At 38.4% G+C, this 19,617-nt stretch overlaps 1 protein-coding gene across 2 annotated transcripts in view; it reads left to right on the top strand.

Annotated features, from left to right (window-relative positions):
• Window positions 1-19,617, top strand: part of si:dkeyp-14d3.1 (transmembrane protein 132C) — a 152,021-nt gene that overhangs the window by 112,273 nt on the left and 20,131 nt on the right. For both annotated transcript variants that reach the window (XM_078952727.1, XM_011479419.4), the window contains exon 5: window positions 15,263-15,406. In XM_078952727.1, coding sequence (XP_078808853.1) covers window positions 15,263-15,406 — 144 coding nt within the window. The remainder of the gene's footprint in view (window positions 1-15,262; window positions 15,407-19,617) is intronic.

Below are 19,617 nucleotides of genomic sequence, written 5' to 3'. Positions count from 1 at the left end.
CTTCCCGTTCCTGCCGTGACACCAGACTATGCTCACTGGCGAGAGCATTCTCAGGCATAGAGATGAGGAGAAATGAAAGCAGCCGTTTGTATTCACATTCTGCTCCAATATATTGTTTAACAATACATCATCACTGTGGCCTTCTCAGACCACTTCAGCTCTCTCACGATAAAGCCATCTATCAAAATCGCCCAAGAAATGTTTTATTTTTCTGCTTTCGGAGCTCGTCCCGCTGTTGTCCGATCCACATCTTTTCTGCAGTGCAAGTGAAATGTGGAGAGTCATTTTTCAAACACATAGTTAGACGTAAGGAAATGAGCACTTATAAACAAGATAATTCTGCAGAAATGCATCATGGGTGCAAGATAGGTGCAACTTCTATGTTGGAGCAATTTACAATACTGTGTAATTGCCTACTGGAGATTTTAAAACTTTTTTCCACCTTCTGCAGTTTTACTAATCTCTAAAAAATGATGTTTTGAAACCAGAAAGACACAATCATGGAGAAAGACTGTAAAATCTAATGCAAAACGTCACCAGCAATACATAGAAATCCTTGTTAAATGTCTCAAAAGAAAAATAATGAATCAGCTGCAGTAGCTAAAAATAACAGAATATTGATTCTGTTCACACAATCTGAGCACAGAAATGTGGGATTCAGTGAACAATGGGTGGTTGTGTTCATTTTATTTTTACTGCTTTTACTAAACTGTGCAAACTTAAATGCTGTTGTTGGCTGCAGGCACATCCTGCAAAGTCAAAATGAAGAAGCAGTCAAAATGTTGCCCTTTTTGTTTCCAACGAAGAGCACTTATTCACTGGTCTTCACCTGGAAAACATAAATGGCAGGGCTTAATTCAGAAACAAAACCTTAACCCCAGATATTATCACCAAGTTATCACCAATCAAGACAAAACTGCTTTTAATTTACATTTTGACAATTTTACAAATGGTATAGAATTTGAATGAATACTTTAGATTTGACTGTTTAGGTAGACCATCCCTTATTCCAGGGGTCTGCAACATTCAACACCTAAAGAGCCATTCAGTTTGATTTCTCACTGACGACAACGCAGTAGGAGCCACAGTCTTTATCACCCTCTAGAAAAAGAAGGTAATGCTTTGTATTTATGAGACTGCTACTGTTAGGATAAATATAAGTGAAGTGATGATTTTAGCATTAATCCAACAGAAGCATAAAGAGTAAAACAGTATTGCTTTAAATTTAAAATATTTTATAACTTTTAAGAAACTTACATGACTTCCTTTCAAAATAAAAGACATCCTGTACCACACAAGATGCTGTACCGCACTGCAGCAAACGGAGTAGTAGCAGTGATAAAAAAAACAACTAAATACACAGTTTATTTTACTATTTGTGATACATCAGAGCCAGAAATTCATAAATGTAACTAATAAAAGTTAAATCAAAGCTTACTAAGTGACCCTTGCCAGATTTTTTAGATCACAATTTAAAATCCTTGTACTTTTATCAGAAATAAACAGTCCGTCTTTACTGTTTTGTTTTGCTTGATGTACCTTGTACTCTGAAAAATACTTTACTTTTCAATTTTTACGAAAGGATGGGTAAAAGAGACACATTATCCCATTGAAGCCTGAATTTATTTCCAACTATGAAAAAAACCCTCTTGTTTTTGCTTTCATCTAAATGCTAAATTAATTTTGGAGCTGAAATGGTTTGATGCATATTTACATCAATAGGCATGATGGGGTTTAGGCATTTTAATGTTTCAGAGTTGATAAAAGGCAGAAAAATTGGCATTAGGTTTTTATAGATTTACCCCAAGAGAGCAATGCATTAGTGCTAATAGCGCAGTGGCTAAAGATACTTTTAGAAGGGATAACTAGGGCTGCTGAAGCTCCGCATGAGATATATTGGATCCAATTAGGACTACAAATTTTGACAAATGCACTTTTATTCCAATGGATGATAAGATGTGTTAAGAATCCCTATGTTGTTAAGCGCTTTTTTTTTTACTGGAAACGGCTGACACTCATTTTCCCCGTGACTCCGCATTTATAAGTGTAGATGGAAGTGGGTGAACCACAGTAGCAAACAGGAAACGTCTTCCAAGGAAAGAAGCTTCTTTGAGTTTTAATGACAAAACTAGTGGCACTGAGAAGGACTGTAAACTCAAGTAAGTCTGTTGTAATTGAAATACCACCAGTGGGATGGCTTTGATACCTTTTGAAGATTGCTGATTAGTGACATCTAAAACTGTCATCATTAAAAAGGTAAGCCTTCTACTTTTAAAAGCTTTTCCACAAATGAGGTCAAGTGTTGTGGTTTTCTTAAAGGCCAGAAAAGGACAAATTTTTCTGTCCATCAGTTTTTCCGTCAAGACCATCCCAAAATTTTGTTTTATTTAATAGTGAAAGCTGGATTCACTGAGATGAAACATGCTAAGGCCAACCCTTTGTTGACAGCTTCTAGTCATGTTGTAAAAGTAATCATGAAGCTACATAATTTCTGTTTAAACAGCAAAAAGCAACAAAGTTGTTTGCTTTTGTAAGCTCCTTAAATATGTTGAACAGTAGGGTTTTTTTTCCTTCATTTTAAAGATGTGTTAGTCCTGCTAAGACCAGGCTATCAGATAACGCTGAGAACTACTTTGCTTTCTGACTTTTCTTGACGTCCCAAGGTTAGTGTTAGTTAAAAGTGCCACAAGTTGCCACATTAGTCAACACCGGATGATCAGCGGACACAGTTCCCTCCCTCCAAGAATTCTTTGGTGTTCAAATCCTCAATATAACACTTTATGTTTAGTATCAGGCAGTGGATTCAAACATAAAGTCTTCCTGATTGTACCCAGACATACACTCTTCCACAATGTCTTAAAGCTGGCAGCAAAAGACGTTGATTCATTAATAAGGTGCAGATTTTTTTTAGGTAGATATGTTACATTTTTTTCCTTAGAAAGTCTAAAAGTTTAAATAATTTAAAGTTTTAAAAAGAACAATAAAAAAATTGTTACTTGGTTAATCTAAATTGTCCCTAGGTGTGAATGTGAGAGTGCATGGGTGTGTGATTGTGGACATTCTACCCTGTGTCAGACTGGCGACCTGTCCAGGGTGCCCCCTGCCTTCGCCCGTAAGTGGCTGGGATAGGCTCTGGCAGCCCTGTGACCCAGAAAGGGATACAATGGATTAGAAAATGAATGAATGATTGTTGTTTTTTGTCATCTTTGTCTCTCCTTTTTATGCATTCATCTCGGTAGTCAAGGCAGAAACAAATAAAACCACTGCTTGCGGTTCAACTGAAGCCGCTTTGTTCTCTTCCCTGCTGTTTACATTTCCGGCTCTAAGTACTATAGCCCGCAGCCATTGCACATTAAAAGTTCAACAAGGTTGAACTTTGATCAATCAAAGACTCAGCTTTGGTATTGGCATATGAACGGCGTGCTCTTTAATTCACGAAATGGTCTGAAAATTGATAATAAAGGTGAAATTACAAATTGCAGTTTGTACTCGGCCAGAACTACTTATATGACACCGAGTCTTTCATGTATGAGAATACAGCTGTTAAAGAAAACACTTGAAGCAACATTCACCAGATCTGCCTCGTTTTAACTTTTCGCACAAAGCCTTTTCCAACTGTAGGAGGTGGACATGCGCTAGTAAATGAAAGAAAAAGAAAAAGAAGCCTTTCCCAGCTTGTTCAGTGTGAACACCATAGGCCAAATGCATTCAAAAATGCGTGTCACATGCCTTGGTTAAACGTAACTTCAGATGAGCAACAACTTTCAACAATGTCCTCTCAACAGGACTCATGAATTTCCAGTTGAATATCTGTTAAAAAAATGTGCAAAACCCTCAAATAGCCCTGTTTTTTTTTTTTTCATTAACCCCGATATATATCTGTTTCTTCCCTACAATGACGTTTTGGTTGCTTATTCCTATGTTTTAAATAAGTAGCTACAACCTTAGTAGTTTGTCATCTGCTTATAATATGCCCTGTAACCCCACTGCATCCATGTGTGACGTTTGATTGGAGAGTGAAGTTTAGGTAAACCAAGTTAATCAACAGATGTGCATCAAGAAAAAAAATCTTTCTTTTTTGCAAATTACGTGGAGTTGACTGGAGCTTAAGCTTTCAGTTCAGGCCAGATTTAGTTGTTGCAAGATTTGGCCCTAATGCCGCATTATATCAGTCTCTCAGTGTAACAGGAACAGCTGGCTGGTGGAGAAAAACTTTATAAACTGACTTTATATTACAAATTATATATCAATAAATATATTAATTAAACTAACTTGTACAAAAAAATGCAGTCTTTTTCCCTTTATAGATGGCACATTTGTAAGATAGGTAACTTTTGAAGTACCTTGTACTCAGGGTTTAGGTTACCTGGTGAACGTATAAGAAGAGCACATGTGATGTAAAGGCCCACAGGAATCAGCATCGCCTTAGAGACTGTGAGTTTACACGGACACGTGGCTGTGTCCCTGGTGCCTGACCTTGGCTTGCTTTCAGAGCCACGACTTGACTGTAGTTGAATTCACCCGGGAAACCCAACGAGCCACTGATCCAGATGTATTACAGGTACCATATTCATGAGACCTCCGGAGGATTTGTCCTGTAAGGTATTAAAATATAGGACTTTGACAACCCCTCCATGTTTTATTCAAAAGCTCTCTTTCAAAGCCCGAGGTGAATTCATGACCACTGGACTCATGAGAGAAGCATCAGTACCGTCCCCATTGTCAATTAGCCCCGAGTAAACTAAGCATCCATGAACAGGTCATCATGTAATTATTATCTGTGGTGGAGTACGTTGTGTAATCAGCACATCATTATTAACAATGTTTCCCCATAAATCATGTGGACTCATACATTATTTACAGTTTAGAGTAATTCTGATGATTTTCCTGAACTTTAAGGTTGATCCTTTTTCAGCACAAATGAATAGTCATTGATGTCATCAGCAGGTGAGGTTTGTACACTGCGGGACAACAAAATAAACCCTGTCCCAGCTAAATTGAGCTTTTGACACATTTGGTGCAGTAAAACGTTTTTTCTGGTGATCGTAGTCAATCTCAGACTTTTTAAAAGAACTATATGCGTTATTTCATTCAGTGCCACTGTCGTCAAGGTCTTGGGTTAAATGGAAATATTATACATTCAGATTTAGGTATGAAAGACTTTGCTCCTGAGGGACATCAGTGAAATGAGCAGCCACAAGGACTTTAGTGTAAGACACGACTTTCATAAAGGATTATTCTAACATCTTGGAAAATCCGTTTTATAAAGTTCAGGTTGATTTACAGTAAACATGCCTTCATTGACCACAGATAAGGGAAAATCCTTAGTTTTGTCATATTTTTCCATTTTCATGTGATAGATTTTTGGTATGTGGAGAAGGAATTCACACTTTCAATAATGTCTTACTTGTGGAGTGATTAAAAGTGGCATTAATGGTGGCATTAAGTGGCATTAACCCAGCATTAATTGAGGTTTGTCAGGGTTTTTTGCAGTCTGTGTGGGATCTTTCTTTACTTCTCATTTTAAACTGAACAGATCCTCTATCAAAGCACTCATGGAGGTAATCCTTTCTGTGCCATTCACGGACAAAAGTAATGAGCAGATCAGATCTCTGACCGCCGTGTGCCTCAGACAAAGGACTGCAGCTGAAAAGCTCTCAGAGGTATTTCTGAGGGCAGTGAGGGATGACCGCCAAGCAGAGATCTTTTTGGTGCAGCGCACACTGAAGCCATCTTTATCCAATCAGCCAGGAGGATAAGTAAAATTGGAAAATAAAGACAGGACAGTAACTGGTCCTTTTTTGGTTAGAACAGGAAATGATGAGAAAGCAGCAAGAGAGGGACCCTCATTAAAAGGCAGTGTCTTGGCTTCACAACTATCCCACCACTTCAATGCGCTGTCATGCAGTGATGTATCGCTCTGCATGGTGCTACCAAGGCCTTTATTCCCACTCTGCTCGGTGTTTCTCGCTTCTATACCCAATTAAACGCCCACTGGAATAAAGGGAAGGAAGTGCCACATTGAGAATTGCACAATGTGGTGAGAAGAACTGATGAAAGGACATGTCTCTTAAAATCTGCTTAATAGCTGTAGGACACTGTCTGAGTGGCATTTAATGTCTGCATATAATTCACTACGCATGTTCTCCTCCTTCAGTTTCCTCAAACTACACAGCAAATGATCATGCATGTTCACTAAAGAATAGTTGCTGTTTTTGCCATTAAAAGGCATTTTATGAACACAGCTATCTGATAGACAGTAAAAAAAAAACATGTAATTTCTCTATCAAGTTTTTTTTTTGGCCCCGATCCGATTCCGAGTCATTTCATTTTGAGAATCTGTCAATACTGAGTTCCAATCCGATACTTTTGCAACCCTTTTAAGAAATTAGGAAATTTAAAAAACACGTAGTTCTTTTAAAAAACTGTTGTACCGTGAATATATAATGAGTTTTCATGACTTGCTCATATTAACTGAAACATTTATTCTTTATTGTTTCTTAGGGAGTATGGATTTTTCCACTTTTTTGTGGAACTCTAATTTTGTAGACAGCCCCTTAGCAGCTAGCTCTCTGTCGGCAGGACAGAGAGAGCTATTCTCATTAAAAAGAAACAAAAACCCAATTTTATTTTCTGTTGAAATTCTTTTGTAAGTCATTGATTGATTTAAGACAAAATGTAACAGATTCTTCCTGTCATCTTAAAACCATATTGAAAGAGTTATTGAGTCTGGAAGTCCAAATCTGCGAATATCTCGCTAACTTTACCAAAGTGTTTTTGTGCCTCCTGCTTAAACAGGTGTCGTATTTTGCTACGCTTCTCGGGAATAAAAAGTCACAATGTGGTCATGATATGCATTCTTCTTGCAAAGTATTTATCTTAAATAAAAAGCTTTAAATATTAAAAAATAAAATAATAAAATAAATATCCGATCCCTGATCGGGATGCAACATCAGATTCCGATCGAGTCTGATCCCTAATTAAAAACCATGACTAAGGTGCTTTAACTCTACATTTTGCCACTGTTGGCTGAGTGTGTGTTGGATGAAGCAATAACTGTGAAACATTGAGCTAAATTATTTTGTATAGAAGCATAAACTCTGTAATGTTTTCCAGCTTTCCATCTTTTTGCAGCATAATGTAGTCCCTAAACCCCTCACCTCGACTCGGTGTTCGACCCGTTCATTCGAAGCCGCGGCGAGGAACAGAGGGTCAAGAATCTGTATGAGTTAGCCCACAGTTGAGGCAGAAGCTAGTCGCAACAGCAGGACGGCAAGCTTTTGCTACTTCTCATGCTGCCCATGTCACTCAGGCTGACACCATAAATCTCACTTATTTTCAGATCCAGCCGTGACACTGGGAGAAATTATTGCCCAGAACACATTACCAGCCACAGCAGCGTGCTGAATGCTAACAGAGAGATCCTTGATAAAGCAGACAGGCAGTTCTCCCACAGATTATTGAACAAAAAGACTCCTGCTTGAGACACTTGGGACTGCACGTTTCCTTCTAGATAAAGAACAAATGTCAACAAGTGAAAGTCAAATATCTTTGAATACAATAATGAGGGCAGGAGGATTTTCATGAATCTCATAGACATTTAAAAAGAGCGGAGAGGAGAGTAAAAAGCTGTAGGTCAGAGGTGAGCAGAACCACCGGGACTTCAGATTGTTTTATGAAATAAAACCAAGCTGAAACCCAGATTTTGTCAGTTTACAGTATTAATATTTTCAAAAGATTTTAATTTAAAAAAAGGTGAGTTCAAATCCTACTTTCATTGGCTGGGCTACCATCTCCATCACCATCTGTGTTTACATCTGCTGTGCTGCTACCATCAGAATCTGTTTTCTTTTTCATTTTTTTTAATCTAAACTATTCATCATGTTTCTAGAGGTTTTGAAGTTGCATCCTTTTACACCCCACTGAAGATGCCTTTTGATATTCAGAGGTTTATTAGGAGACCGTTGGGTCAGTGTGAGTCAGTTTGCCTTCATCAGCGCTGGTGGTAATAAGTGGCTGGTGAAAAAGAAGAAGCATCACAGATGTGGTCTGCAGGCAGAAACATGGGCTTATTAGTCTTTGCAGAAAAACAATCTTGACAATAAATCTTATACTATTGAAATGCCTATTTTTTTTTACCTTTCAAATTTTGTTAGATCTCCTCTGCCAATTTCAAATAAGGTTATGCAACTACTGCATAATGTTAAGTTTGGTGGATCAAAGTCAAAAGAAACAAAAATTGTTTCAGAAAATTGCCAAATTAACCCTTTAACACCAGAGATGTCGCAGGCAACACATAAAGAACACATGCTCTTTGACATACACTAACTCTTTAACCTTTTACGCAATCAACACGAATAAGCTGATTCTAATGTAGAGAAGAGCAGCTTTTCATTTCGGTTTTGCACCGATATGCAACACATAACTAACATAAAATCAGTGGTAAAATGCTAAATGGAGTATATGAGTATACCTATGTAGTGCTGTCTTAGAAGGCCCAAAGTGCTTTACAGTCACAGTCCCATTCACCCACACAGACACATTCACACACTAATGGCTGCTCCACTGGCTAAAGCTACGTTCAGACCGGGCATGTGAGGTGCTAAGTGGGCATTCTTGAACACACTTTTAGCATACGGTGTTAACACTGGACTGTTGGCACAAGCACATGTACCAACAGTTAGAAAAGGCTTGGTGAGAAAGGTTAAAAAAATCTCATGAATCTAGCTCTGGGCTTTTTCCTTAACAGCTCTATTGAAATAAATGAAAGACTTGGTGTCATATAATTCCAGCTGGGGACGAATTACATTTAATAATTTCTCCTTTATGATCACATTTTAAATGGTTGGTACTTCCGTATTTTGAAAAGGACGCTATCTACACGTCACTACCAAATGTGAGTCCCTGATCGGTCAAGGTTCAACTGGTTTAACTTTTGACATATGCTCAATGGCCCCATTCTTTAAGCCTGAAAAGTTGACTTTAAAACTTGCGTAGCGACTCTTGCACATGAGGGTTTTGAACGCGGAACCTTAAAGGTGCATGTATGTGCATATACACTGACCAAAAATATAAACGCAACACTTTTGTTATTGCTCCCATTTTTTATGGTATGAACTCAAAGATGTGAAACATTTTCCACATACACAAAATAACCAGTTCTCTGAAATATTGTTCACAAATCTGTCTAAATCTGTGATAGTGAGCACTCCTCCTTTGCCCAGACAATCCATCCCCACCTCACAGGTGTGCCATATCAAGATGCTAATTAGACATCATGATTATTGCACAGGTGTGCCTTAGACTGGCCACAAGAAAAGGCCACTCTGAAATCTTCAGTTTTGTTTTATTGAGGGGATCAGGAGACTCAGACAACCAGTCATTATCTGGTGTGACCACCATTTGCCTCATGAAGTGCGACACATCTCCTTTGCATAGAGTTGATCAGGTTGTCGATTGTGGCCTGTGGAATGTTGGTCCAGTCTTCTTCAATGGCTGTGCGAAGTTGCTGGATATTGGCAGGAATTGAAACACGCTGTCGTATACGCCGATCCAGAGCATCCCAAACATGCTCAATGGGTGACATGTCCTGTGAGTATGCTGGCCATGCAAGAACTGGGATGTTTTCAGTTTCCAAGAATTGTGTACAGATCCTTGCAACATGGGGCCGTGCATTATCATGCTGCAACATGAGGTGATGTTGTTGGATGTACGGCACAACAATGGGCCCCAGGATCTCGTCACGGTATCTCTGTGCAATGAAATGCACCTGTGTTCTTCGCCCATAACATACGCCTGCCCATACCATAACCCCACCACCACCATGGGCTACTCAATCCACAACATTGACATCAGAAAACCGCTCACCCACACGACGCCACACACGCTGTCTGCCATCTGCCCTGAACAGTGTAAACCGGGATTCATCCGTGAAGAGAACACCTCTCCAACGTGCCAGACGCCATCGCACTGGAGTGAGGTCGAGACCTCGATGAGGACGACGAGCATGCAGATGAGCTTCCCTGAGACGGTTTCTAACAGTTTGTGCAGAAATTCTGTGGTTATGCAAACCGATTGTTTCAGCAGCTGACCGAGTGGCTGGTCTCAGATGATCTTGTGGGTGGACATGCTGGATGTGGAGGTCTTGGGCTGGTGTGGTTACACGTGGTCTGCGGTTGTGAGGCCGGTTGGATGTGCTGTCAAATTCTCGGAAACGCCTTTGGAGACGGCTTATGGTGGAGAAATGGACATTCAATTCCCTAGCAATAGCTCTGGTAGACATTCCTGCTATCAGCATGCCAATTGCACGTTCCCCTTAAAAACTTGCGACATCTGTGACATTGTGCTGTGTGATGCAACTGAAGATTTCAGAGTGGCCTTTTCTTGTGGCCAGTCTAAGGCACACCTGTGCAATAATCATGCTGTCTAATAAGCATCTTGATATGGCACACATGTGAGATATGATTGTCTTGGCAAAGGAGAAGTGCTCACTATCACAGATTTAGACAGATTTGTGAACAATATTTCAGAGAACTAGTTATTTTGTGTATGTGAAAAATGTTTTTCATCTTTGAGTTCATACCATAAAAAATGGGAGCAATAAAAAAAGTGTTGTGTTCATATTTTTGGTCAGTGTACATGAACTTTTCATTGGAAGTGGTTGATTAAAGATGAGTTTTCAAGCCCAGTGTGAACATAGCATGACAAACACTGACGCCAATCTTTAACCACCAGGATTGATGTGGAGTTGAGTGCCCAGCCCTAGGACCAAAACATGGGCGGGTAAGACGGAATTAAACCTGCGATCTTCAATCAGAGCTATACAGCATAACATAACATAAAGTGTTGCATAATGGCACAAGGCTGCTTTTATCCACTACAGAATCTTTTAATTATGTAATTGGTTTAACACAATGGAAATCGAAAGAATGTCAACACTGGAGCTAAAGGATTAATGCGTGGCAGAACCATAGAGCCTCAACATCTGGTGACTACGTTTGTCACCAGTCTGGTCGTGCACTGTTTTGACCTACAAACAAAGTCTGTCTCTGACAATGTGAGGCCTTGTCCTTTGATTTTGTTTTCTTGGAGTCCCTATTTAGCAGTTTGCCTCTAACATCCCCCCGTGTGTGGAATCCAGTTTTTACCATTGATAAAACTGTTGGCCCTACTTCAAAAAACGCCACTTTGGTTTGAAGAACACGTGCTTAAATGTACCGAGCCTCATCCAGATCAGTCAAGTGTGACACATTCAGTCTTGGAGAAAACACCCCTGACTATGTGGTAGGGCTCGTTTTTAAAGGGTAGCAAAAGCCCAAAACAAGAATCTGCATCAAGAGCAAATGGATCTGCTTGGCATTCGCTCAAGCATATTTTCTTTACAAATGTGGCACCATTCATAGGGGAATAAAATTGGCTTTCCAAATGCAAAATGATGTTCTGCCACGAAACATGGTTACAGCATTGACAGAGTTGCTCACATTCTTTACCCATTACCTGTAGCATCTCAATAAAACATAATCAAATAATAAATAGCGACTCGTCGCATTTCGGGCAGACACTCTGCAGAATTACAGGTTTCTCCCCTAGGGCGGGTCAGTCAATTAACTCACCTGCTTAGCGTCCTATTTAAGTCAGGTGTACAATTGTTCATTCTCTCTTACCTTCAGCGCTCATTCTTTGCCCCTCCCTCCTCCCCGGCTTCCACCTGTGGGCTCCGTTATGGGGATTTTGTTACCCAAAAGTGTATGGAAAAAATAATTGTCTCAAGGAATTGAACGGAGCCTTATGCCAAAACAAAGTTGTGAATCAAATTGTGAATGCCAACCTAAAGATGTTGTGAAAACCTAAAGATGTTGTGAAATAAATATTCTTCTGCAAGAGTTGTCTGACTGAAATAATATAAAGTTACAAGAGGAAGGGCAGATATTTTTCCTCCCATTGGATGACGTATCTCCATCCACACTTTAGGCTTCTGATTTGCCCTATTGAGCTTCATTTTTTTGTTTAATTGCAACGTCAGTGTGAGGACCACTGATGCATCACTGTGGGATCCTGCTGAAGCAGATTACTTCCAGGTTCTGCTCTCCACTGTTCCTAACCTGCTGGGTCATCTCCAGCTTCTGTAATCTAACATTAGCCTCAGCTTTTCATCAGGTCCCAGCCATTTACCCCCTCATATATTATAGATGACCCTGTGGAAATATAGAGGAATCCCAGCAGACACAGAATTAATTTACAGCAATTCTCAGCTTTAAAGGAAATTGAATAAAGTCAGGGCCACAGCAGCAGGAGGGGGGGTTATATTGCCATATAACACTGTCACAGCCCATAAAATTTCAATGAAAAGCTATTTGAAGATTAAGTGTTTTTTGTGATTCATTGGCATCTCTTGGCTCACTTAATAATCATTTCACTCCAAAGCTGCATGGTCTTACAAATGACAAGGCTCCTTTCAATCAAACTTAATCCTCTTTTTCTCTCCTCTTGTTTGAATGGCTCCAATTTGTGAGCTCACAAACACAGGGAGCTCTTTGGAGTTGACAGAACAAAGTACAATTCATGCATGCTTCTTTGGTGACTCACAGGAAAATGGACTCCAAGTCAGATACTGTGGGTCGTCCCTGTCTTCACTCGTCACGATACAAACCAAAATGAATGTGGCATTTAGCTCAGCAAGCATCGTTCCTTGATTTCTTAAACAAAAATAAATAAATATATGAGAGAAGTTGAATGTATTCAGAGCTTGCAAAGCTTCGGTACAATAGGGATGAATCTCTGGGTTTATGCCTCATTGTAATGAGGGGAAATGAGAGCCAAGCTTACAGTGACAATGAGACCCTTCACTGCACTTGATTATTAACTTTTGTCATTTAAACTCAGCAGTAAATACAACACATGCACTTGTGCTGTGGTACATTCACGAAAAAGTGCATTTTGACTTCACACAGCTATTTACTGTGAGTAGCTCAGATTATCTATACGAGTCTGGGCTATTCACTCAAAGGTGAAGGAGTAGAAGAGAAAAGCAGTTATACTTCTGTGACTTCAGAGAGTAAAGCTCACAAAAGTCATATCTTAATTGGTCTCAATTATCACCTTGACAGATCTGGTGTGGGTGACAGTGTGCATGTGTAATGAAAGGTTAAGCTTTTTGTTCAGTTTAATGAAGCCACCTCTGTGAACGTCAAGAAGCGGAGCTGTCCAGAGTGCTGAGGTCATTTTCTGAGACGATCCCTCCTGCAGGACAGGTGCAAGTTGTTGCTTATAAGAAAGAGCTTGTTAAAGAGTAATTGGGTCCCATGTTCAGATGCGCCTAAATTATAATGCACATTTTGATGTCAGCCATGAAAGTGGTTTCAGCCTTTACCTGACTGATACCACTGCTTTGGAAACAAAATGGGAAGGTAACATTGAATGTTGCAGAAGGGTATTTTAACAGTCTTTAAAATGCTGAACTGGTTGACTTTTTCTATCTTAAAATCCACCTTGTTTTAGGAATTGTTGCACTCTATCTTGTATTTTCTTCTTTTAAATTAGACAGCTTATATCAGAAGAACTGACTGTGTGATACATCTTCTCGTTTCTGGAAATGTGTTTTTGTATCAAAATAGAAACATCAATTCCAAATGGTTTAAATATATTTTTTTGTTTTGAAAATAAAAATGCTTTGGAAATTCTCTGCAGTTGTCAACAAGTGTAAAAAACTTTAATTTCTTGTATTTAATGAAGACTTATAAATTTAGCTGTGCTAAAGTGTTGTTTTTTTTTGTTTTTGTTTTTTTTGCATTAAAAATTGCCTCAACTATAAAGTACAAAGAAAAGGTTGCCCTCTCTGTAATACTTTTGGAAAATATATTTGTGTTACCTTGATTGGGACTCTAGAGACTGATTCCTGCCAGGGACAGGAAGGACAGGAATTTAGAGGGGCACTTTTTTGTCCTTTAAACAATAAGAAAATTCAGTAAGAATTTAAAATAAACTACTAATAGATAAATACTCAGCTACTGTAGGTGAAAGTGATACAACAGTCTTTTCTTTCATGTAAACACATTTTTGTCAACTTGAGTCAATTCACTTTTCAGTTCTCTGTGGGGCAACAGCTTCTCTGGCTGTCCCCAGCTGCCCCTAACTCTCTCTCTCCCTGAGTCTAAGCAGAACCTCAAAGACAGAAGTGGCAGCTCAGCGCCCAGAATACCAGAGGATTTTGGAGCCACATTTTTTTTCTTGATCTCTAACATAAATTTATTAATGTTAATACAAAAAAAGAAGCAAAATAACAAGGCATAAAGGGCAGGTGCTCAAGCACCCCTAGGGCCCTTTGAGAGCACGTGCTAGCATCCTGCTGTAGCTGTAAAGTAGTCCTTAAAAAATAATTGAAAAACTATTTTTGCAAACAATCTTTTTTTTTTAATCAAAATTGCTTATAACAGTTTAAAAAAATATATATATATATATATATATATATATATATATATATATATATATATATATATATATATATATATATATATATAAATTGTGTAACAGGCTTAATGGACCACCAATACACTGAAAAAGATACTGTAGCAAAAATTTGGTTGCTGTTTATGTTTTGATTGTGAAGAAATATAATGTATTTGAATTTTTGTTTTTACATTCTACGTGCCGAAGCTGCACATTTAATGATTAAAAGAGGGAGTAAGTGTTATTCTTTAGATGTAAAATGTACTAAATGGGAATGGTGACGTTGCTTTTTTTGAGTGTTTTTTAAGCTGTTCAGTGTGAAAAATGTATGTCTTCTTAACGGCTCTAAAGTTGCTGTCCTCCTAAGGAGATGAAGATTTTCACAAACAAATGAATCAAAACAAATTTTGTGTCTGTGCTTTTCCAATTTCAAAAATCTCTATATTTTTGAACTTTGATTTGCAGATCACTGTTGCATGAAGAGTCCTAAAGTGCATTAATGAGAATAACTCCCACTCAAGTTGAATCTTGATATTGAAAGAGAAAGTAGTTTGTGAAAGTGTGAACTCTGTCTCAGTTCCACTGTGCACTGTGGCCTAAGAATAAATATAAACGTAAAAACAAAAACTTTTAGTGTTGGTAACAAGTTGAGTAATGAGCTCCCTAGCAGCTGTTACCTGTCATCCCAGCAATTCTTTTGAATCCACATCATTTTCACTATCTAATTGAGCAGAGTCAAACTATCTGTTCAAGAAAACCAAAGATTTGTGTCCTTAGCTGGGGCTGTGTTGATTTTTATTCTCCTTTCGTCCTCCAGGACAATGAGATTTTGAACACGGCTGTCTTGACGGGAAAGACTGTTGCTGTCCCAGTTATGGTGGTGACCGTCGGAACAGACTCCTCTGTAACTGATGTCTCTGAATCGGTGACGTGTCGCTCAACAGACGAGGACGTGGTGAAGGTCAGTAAGATAAACCCCTGAAAGGAGGATGAGACTTTCCATCGCTGTTGTCCCAAAAAACGAGCTGTCAGCTGTTTCTGATTCAATTTTGGAGAACAGTTTTAGAAAAACTAACAGCTTGAACATTGTCCTTCAACAAGGTCATTTAAGTATTTAACTATAAGCATATGCTTTTGATCATATTAGTTAATTTTTTTCTATGTAAATGATTTCTATCTTTAAATTTAATTGGTATTATCAGTATAATGCTTTACCAGGCTGTTTTTTTTAATTGGAATATCTGCAGTGTATCGACACAAAGATGTGTTTTCTTTGAAAGCTGTTCGTCCAGAAAATCGCAAATGTAATACTTGCTTGGAAGTTGTGCATTAGTGACCCTCAAAAGGAATGGCGCATTAGTGTCTGCCACTGCACCATTCATGGTTGGGGTCACGTTTGGGTCAGACTTCCCTAAAGTTTGTTTTTGTCAAGTTATGAAATTATTGGTAGGATGAGGAAAAACTGTCAGACAAAAATGGTGAGACACTAATGCCATTTGAGGATTGTTAATGCACAATCACATAGTTTTCTTTCATTTTTCTATTTATGTTTTGAGTTAATTGTTCTGTCACATGTTATTTCTGTTAACTCCTGCCTCCTCACACACAAATGATGCAGGAATGTGAGAGCTGGATGTGCACAAATTCATCCATTTCTCAGAATCTCTTCCCTTATTTTAAACTCATCTCTAAATTTAAAGTGCAACAAATCTGATGACTTTAACATGGATTTATTTTACAACAGATGTTGCTTCTTCTCAATAATTGATGGTACTTGCTAATGCTTCTACAGTAAATGACTGTCTCAAAGTAATTTATTTTTAGCAACAAATGACCAAGTAAGTGCTTAAATACATTATTCAGGACATTTAACAATAAGCAAAAATTAGGGAAAATATTTTTCTTTTACTTCAAGAAATAATCATTTTAGTCACGTTGTTCCATTTTGAAGCCTTTAAAAGTTAGAAATTAGATAAGAGACAATGCTAAAAACTGTCTTATGGAGGAAAGACTTAAAAGAATGGTAGTAATATTTATAAAGGGGATTGAAAATCATGTCCATCAGGCTCCTGCTGTTTCTGTATACAATCAGATTTGGCTGACATGACTCAGTAATGTGCATCAAGCTTTGGTTACGGAAAAATAAAACTTTTTTTTATTATAATTAGACAAAAATTAATCTGGAAAATTCAAACTTCATAGTAATTCCATCAAAGCTTCTGTGTGTCTTTGTAAAGCTTCGAGAAATCTGCATGATCGCGGTGAATAAGTTAAGATCTTCTATCATCAAGAAATTCCTAAAAATGTTTCGGTTAAAAAAAGGTTTGTGAAACATCATAAGACGGAGTTTGCAAGTGAATAAAAGGTGGCTTTGATATGCAGTGGCAGAAGTCTTTTTTTCTCCTTCCAGGCTCTTGGCACAAAACAATAAGAAGTTAGTACGTTTATATCTGGTATCAGCTGCTTTGCATTCTGCATTCTGCCATGGTATTCTACACACTAAAACGAAAATGACAAAAAACTGTTTTTCTTTTTTTTTAAGGGCCTATATCATGCTATTCTTAAGCCTTTCAGAGGCTATATCCAAGCTATATCCATATACATGATAATATATTGCCTTTGGAAGACTAAAAAACAATTTTCTTTAAGAAAAATGTTATTTTCACGCTATCATTTTCCTACCCAGAAGGGTGCTGCCCATTCCATGACGTCAACTTAAGCTGGCCTTGGCAGCGTGTCTGTGTTTCACAAAACAACAAACATCCAAACTTTTGCAAAGATGGATGTCTATATTGTGCATATAAAAATAAAGCGTTTAGCCGATCACAGCTAGCTCAGCGTAGAAAGTATGTGTGTTTGTGTTAGCCTGGGGCCGGTGCTGACAGTGCAGACTCTTCCCGGAAGGGGCTGTTCCCCACTTTGTGATGTCACAATGTGAGAACCTGCTGGTGTTCATGGGTTGGGAGGGGCTGGAGCTCGGAGCGCAGGTTTTTAGAGGAATGCCCACAAATGCGTAAATAGATCAAAATACCACTTTTGGGTGTTTTTTTGTGAAGGATTAAGATTGTTACACACCTAAAAGTTAAAAAAGTTGATTATGTGTAATATAGGCCCTTTAAAATGCAGTTGCTGATTGTGATGTATCTTAAAAGAATACAATTGTCCTATTTTGAGGATTATGTAGTGGATTATAAAACACACCATTAATTAATGGTCTGTTTTTTAAAATGTCATAAGGCTCACCAAACTATAAGTCGCATTATGTGAGATGACAGAGTTAGAGATAAGTCGGTCTCAGTAATTTCAGGAAATAGTTTATAACATGCTGCGTTAGCCATGTTAGCATATCCATAACACCTGTAACTGTCAACCTTGTTTGCAACACCCAGAAAACAGATTGATACTGCTAAATACAAATGTTACTGTGACCATGCTAACACCCAACCTTGTTAGTAACAAGGGAAAGAAAACACAGCTGCACGTTAGCTGCATTAGCATATCTACAAAACACCCAAACTTTGAAAAAAAGGTCAGGTTCCATATTTGAATACAAAAGTTGACGTAAACTTAAGATGAGCAAAACCACTGATATGTGGCCAACTGTCTGAGTCCAATGGTGGTTCAGGTCACCCGACATGCTCAGTGCCATACAGCTACAATTGCCTTTTTCCATATAGTGTCTGCAATTATGTGAACTTGACTAATATATGTAATTTAAGCTGGAGGAGCATGTGATAAATAAACACAGAATGACATTTAAGCTGTATAATAAATCAGTGTGTGCATTAAATGCTGCTTCCACTTGTTTGTGCCTTTATAATTGCAGGAAATGAGAAAGAAATTCCTCAGGTCACACTTTTCTTTCAGCCTCTGTCGAGATATGCCTCATTTACAGTCTGACATGTGTAGGCGGGGAAAAGGTCTTTCAGTCACATATATTCATGTTTCCATTGATGTACATTTTGACTGTAGATTTTAAGGCCATTTAATGTAGGTTAGCATATCATGTAAGGTACTGCTAGATATGTGTGGCTTTGTCAGAAAACTGCACACATTTTTATTTTTTTATTTATTTATTTAGTTCATCGTGCCTACACATGTTTTAGCTTGATGCAGCAAGAGAAAATTTTACTAAAAACGTTTTCAGTGCATCCAATGAGAATGTCAACCTTTAGTCAGAGCTGTCCTTACAAGTGGTTACGGGCTGTATGTGGGTGAAAAATGAGCACAAATCTATATGGGACATGAAGGTGGCCCACACGGAATATTAAGGTCGTAAACGCTCAGAGAGCCCGTTCATGCACTCTTTTTTTAACAATTAAACAACACCAAAGGGTAAATAAGAGCACTGTATGTGAGATGCAGGTGTGTCATGAGAATTTTCCACTTTTTTTTTACCTCCCCAAATTCTGCACACTGCCCGTCTGTCTTGTTCAGGTGATAGCTCTCCTTGCATGCAGTCTGCTTGTTAGAAATGAGGAAATTAGACAATCAGAGTGTAGTTTATGTGAGTTTCTTCTGGGTGCCTTATCTCCTGCAAACCCTGTGCTTGCAACATTTGTATGCGGACAATAAGTGCACGCACCTCACTACAGTAATGACTAGATGGTGCATAAAGGGTGGTGTGCGCTAACATCACTCATACGTCATAAGCATGCAACTTACATTATGTTTACTTCACGATACACTTACCACAACTACGACAATGGTATGTTTCTTTTTAATGACCTCTCTTAAGTGGGGCACATTAACCATAAGACACTGTGATCCTCCACCGGCCCGGACAACCCATCTGCCGCACCTGTGCAGTTCAACTCCTAGACGGGTGCATTTGACTAAGATTAAAACTCTGTAGTTGTGTTCTTCTAAAGTATATTTCTTGCAAACATAACAGTCCCCTGATCACTAAACTGATACACATTTAGATCACTGTTGGAAATGAATATGTTTAATTTTGATTAACTAATATCCCCATATTATCCATTAAAGCAGGTCTTTAAGGATATTGTGTGAACAGACCTCTTGCTTCCTGGCATTAAATTGAGTAGTACCTTAGAGTATGCAGAGTAGTCCGGTTACTTAATTGCTTCTGTCAAGCCAGCTCTGTTTACAGGCCAGAGATGAACCTACCCCACCTCCATGCTCCCCTCTCCCATCGCTCATATCTGCCAT

This window comes from Oryzias latipes, chromosome 9, assembly GCF_053564925.1.
Source record: "Oryzias latipes strain Hd-rR chromosome 9, Olatipes_Hd-rR_3.1".
Classification (NCBI taxonomy): Eukaryota; Metazoa; Chordata; class Actinopteri; order Beloniformes; family Adrianichthyidae; genus Oryzias; species Oryzias latipes.
The sequence above is the reverse complement of the archived record's forward strand: the minus strand, read 5'-3'. Positions and strand labels throughout refer to the sequence as shown.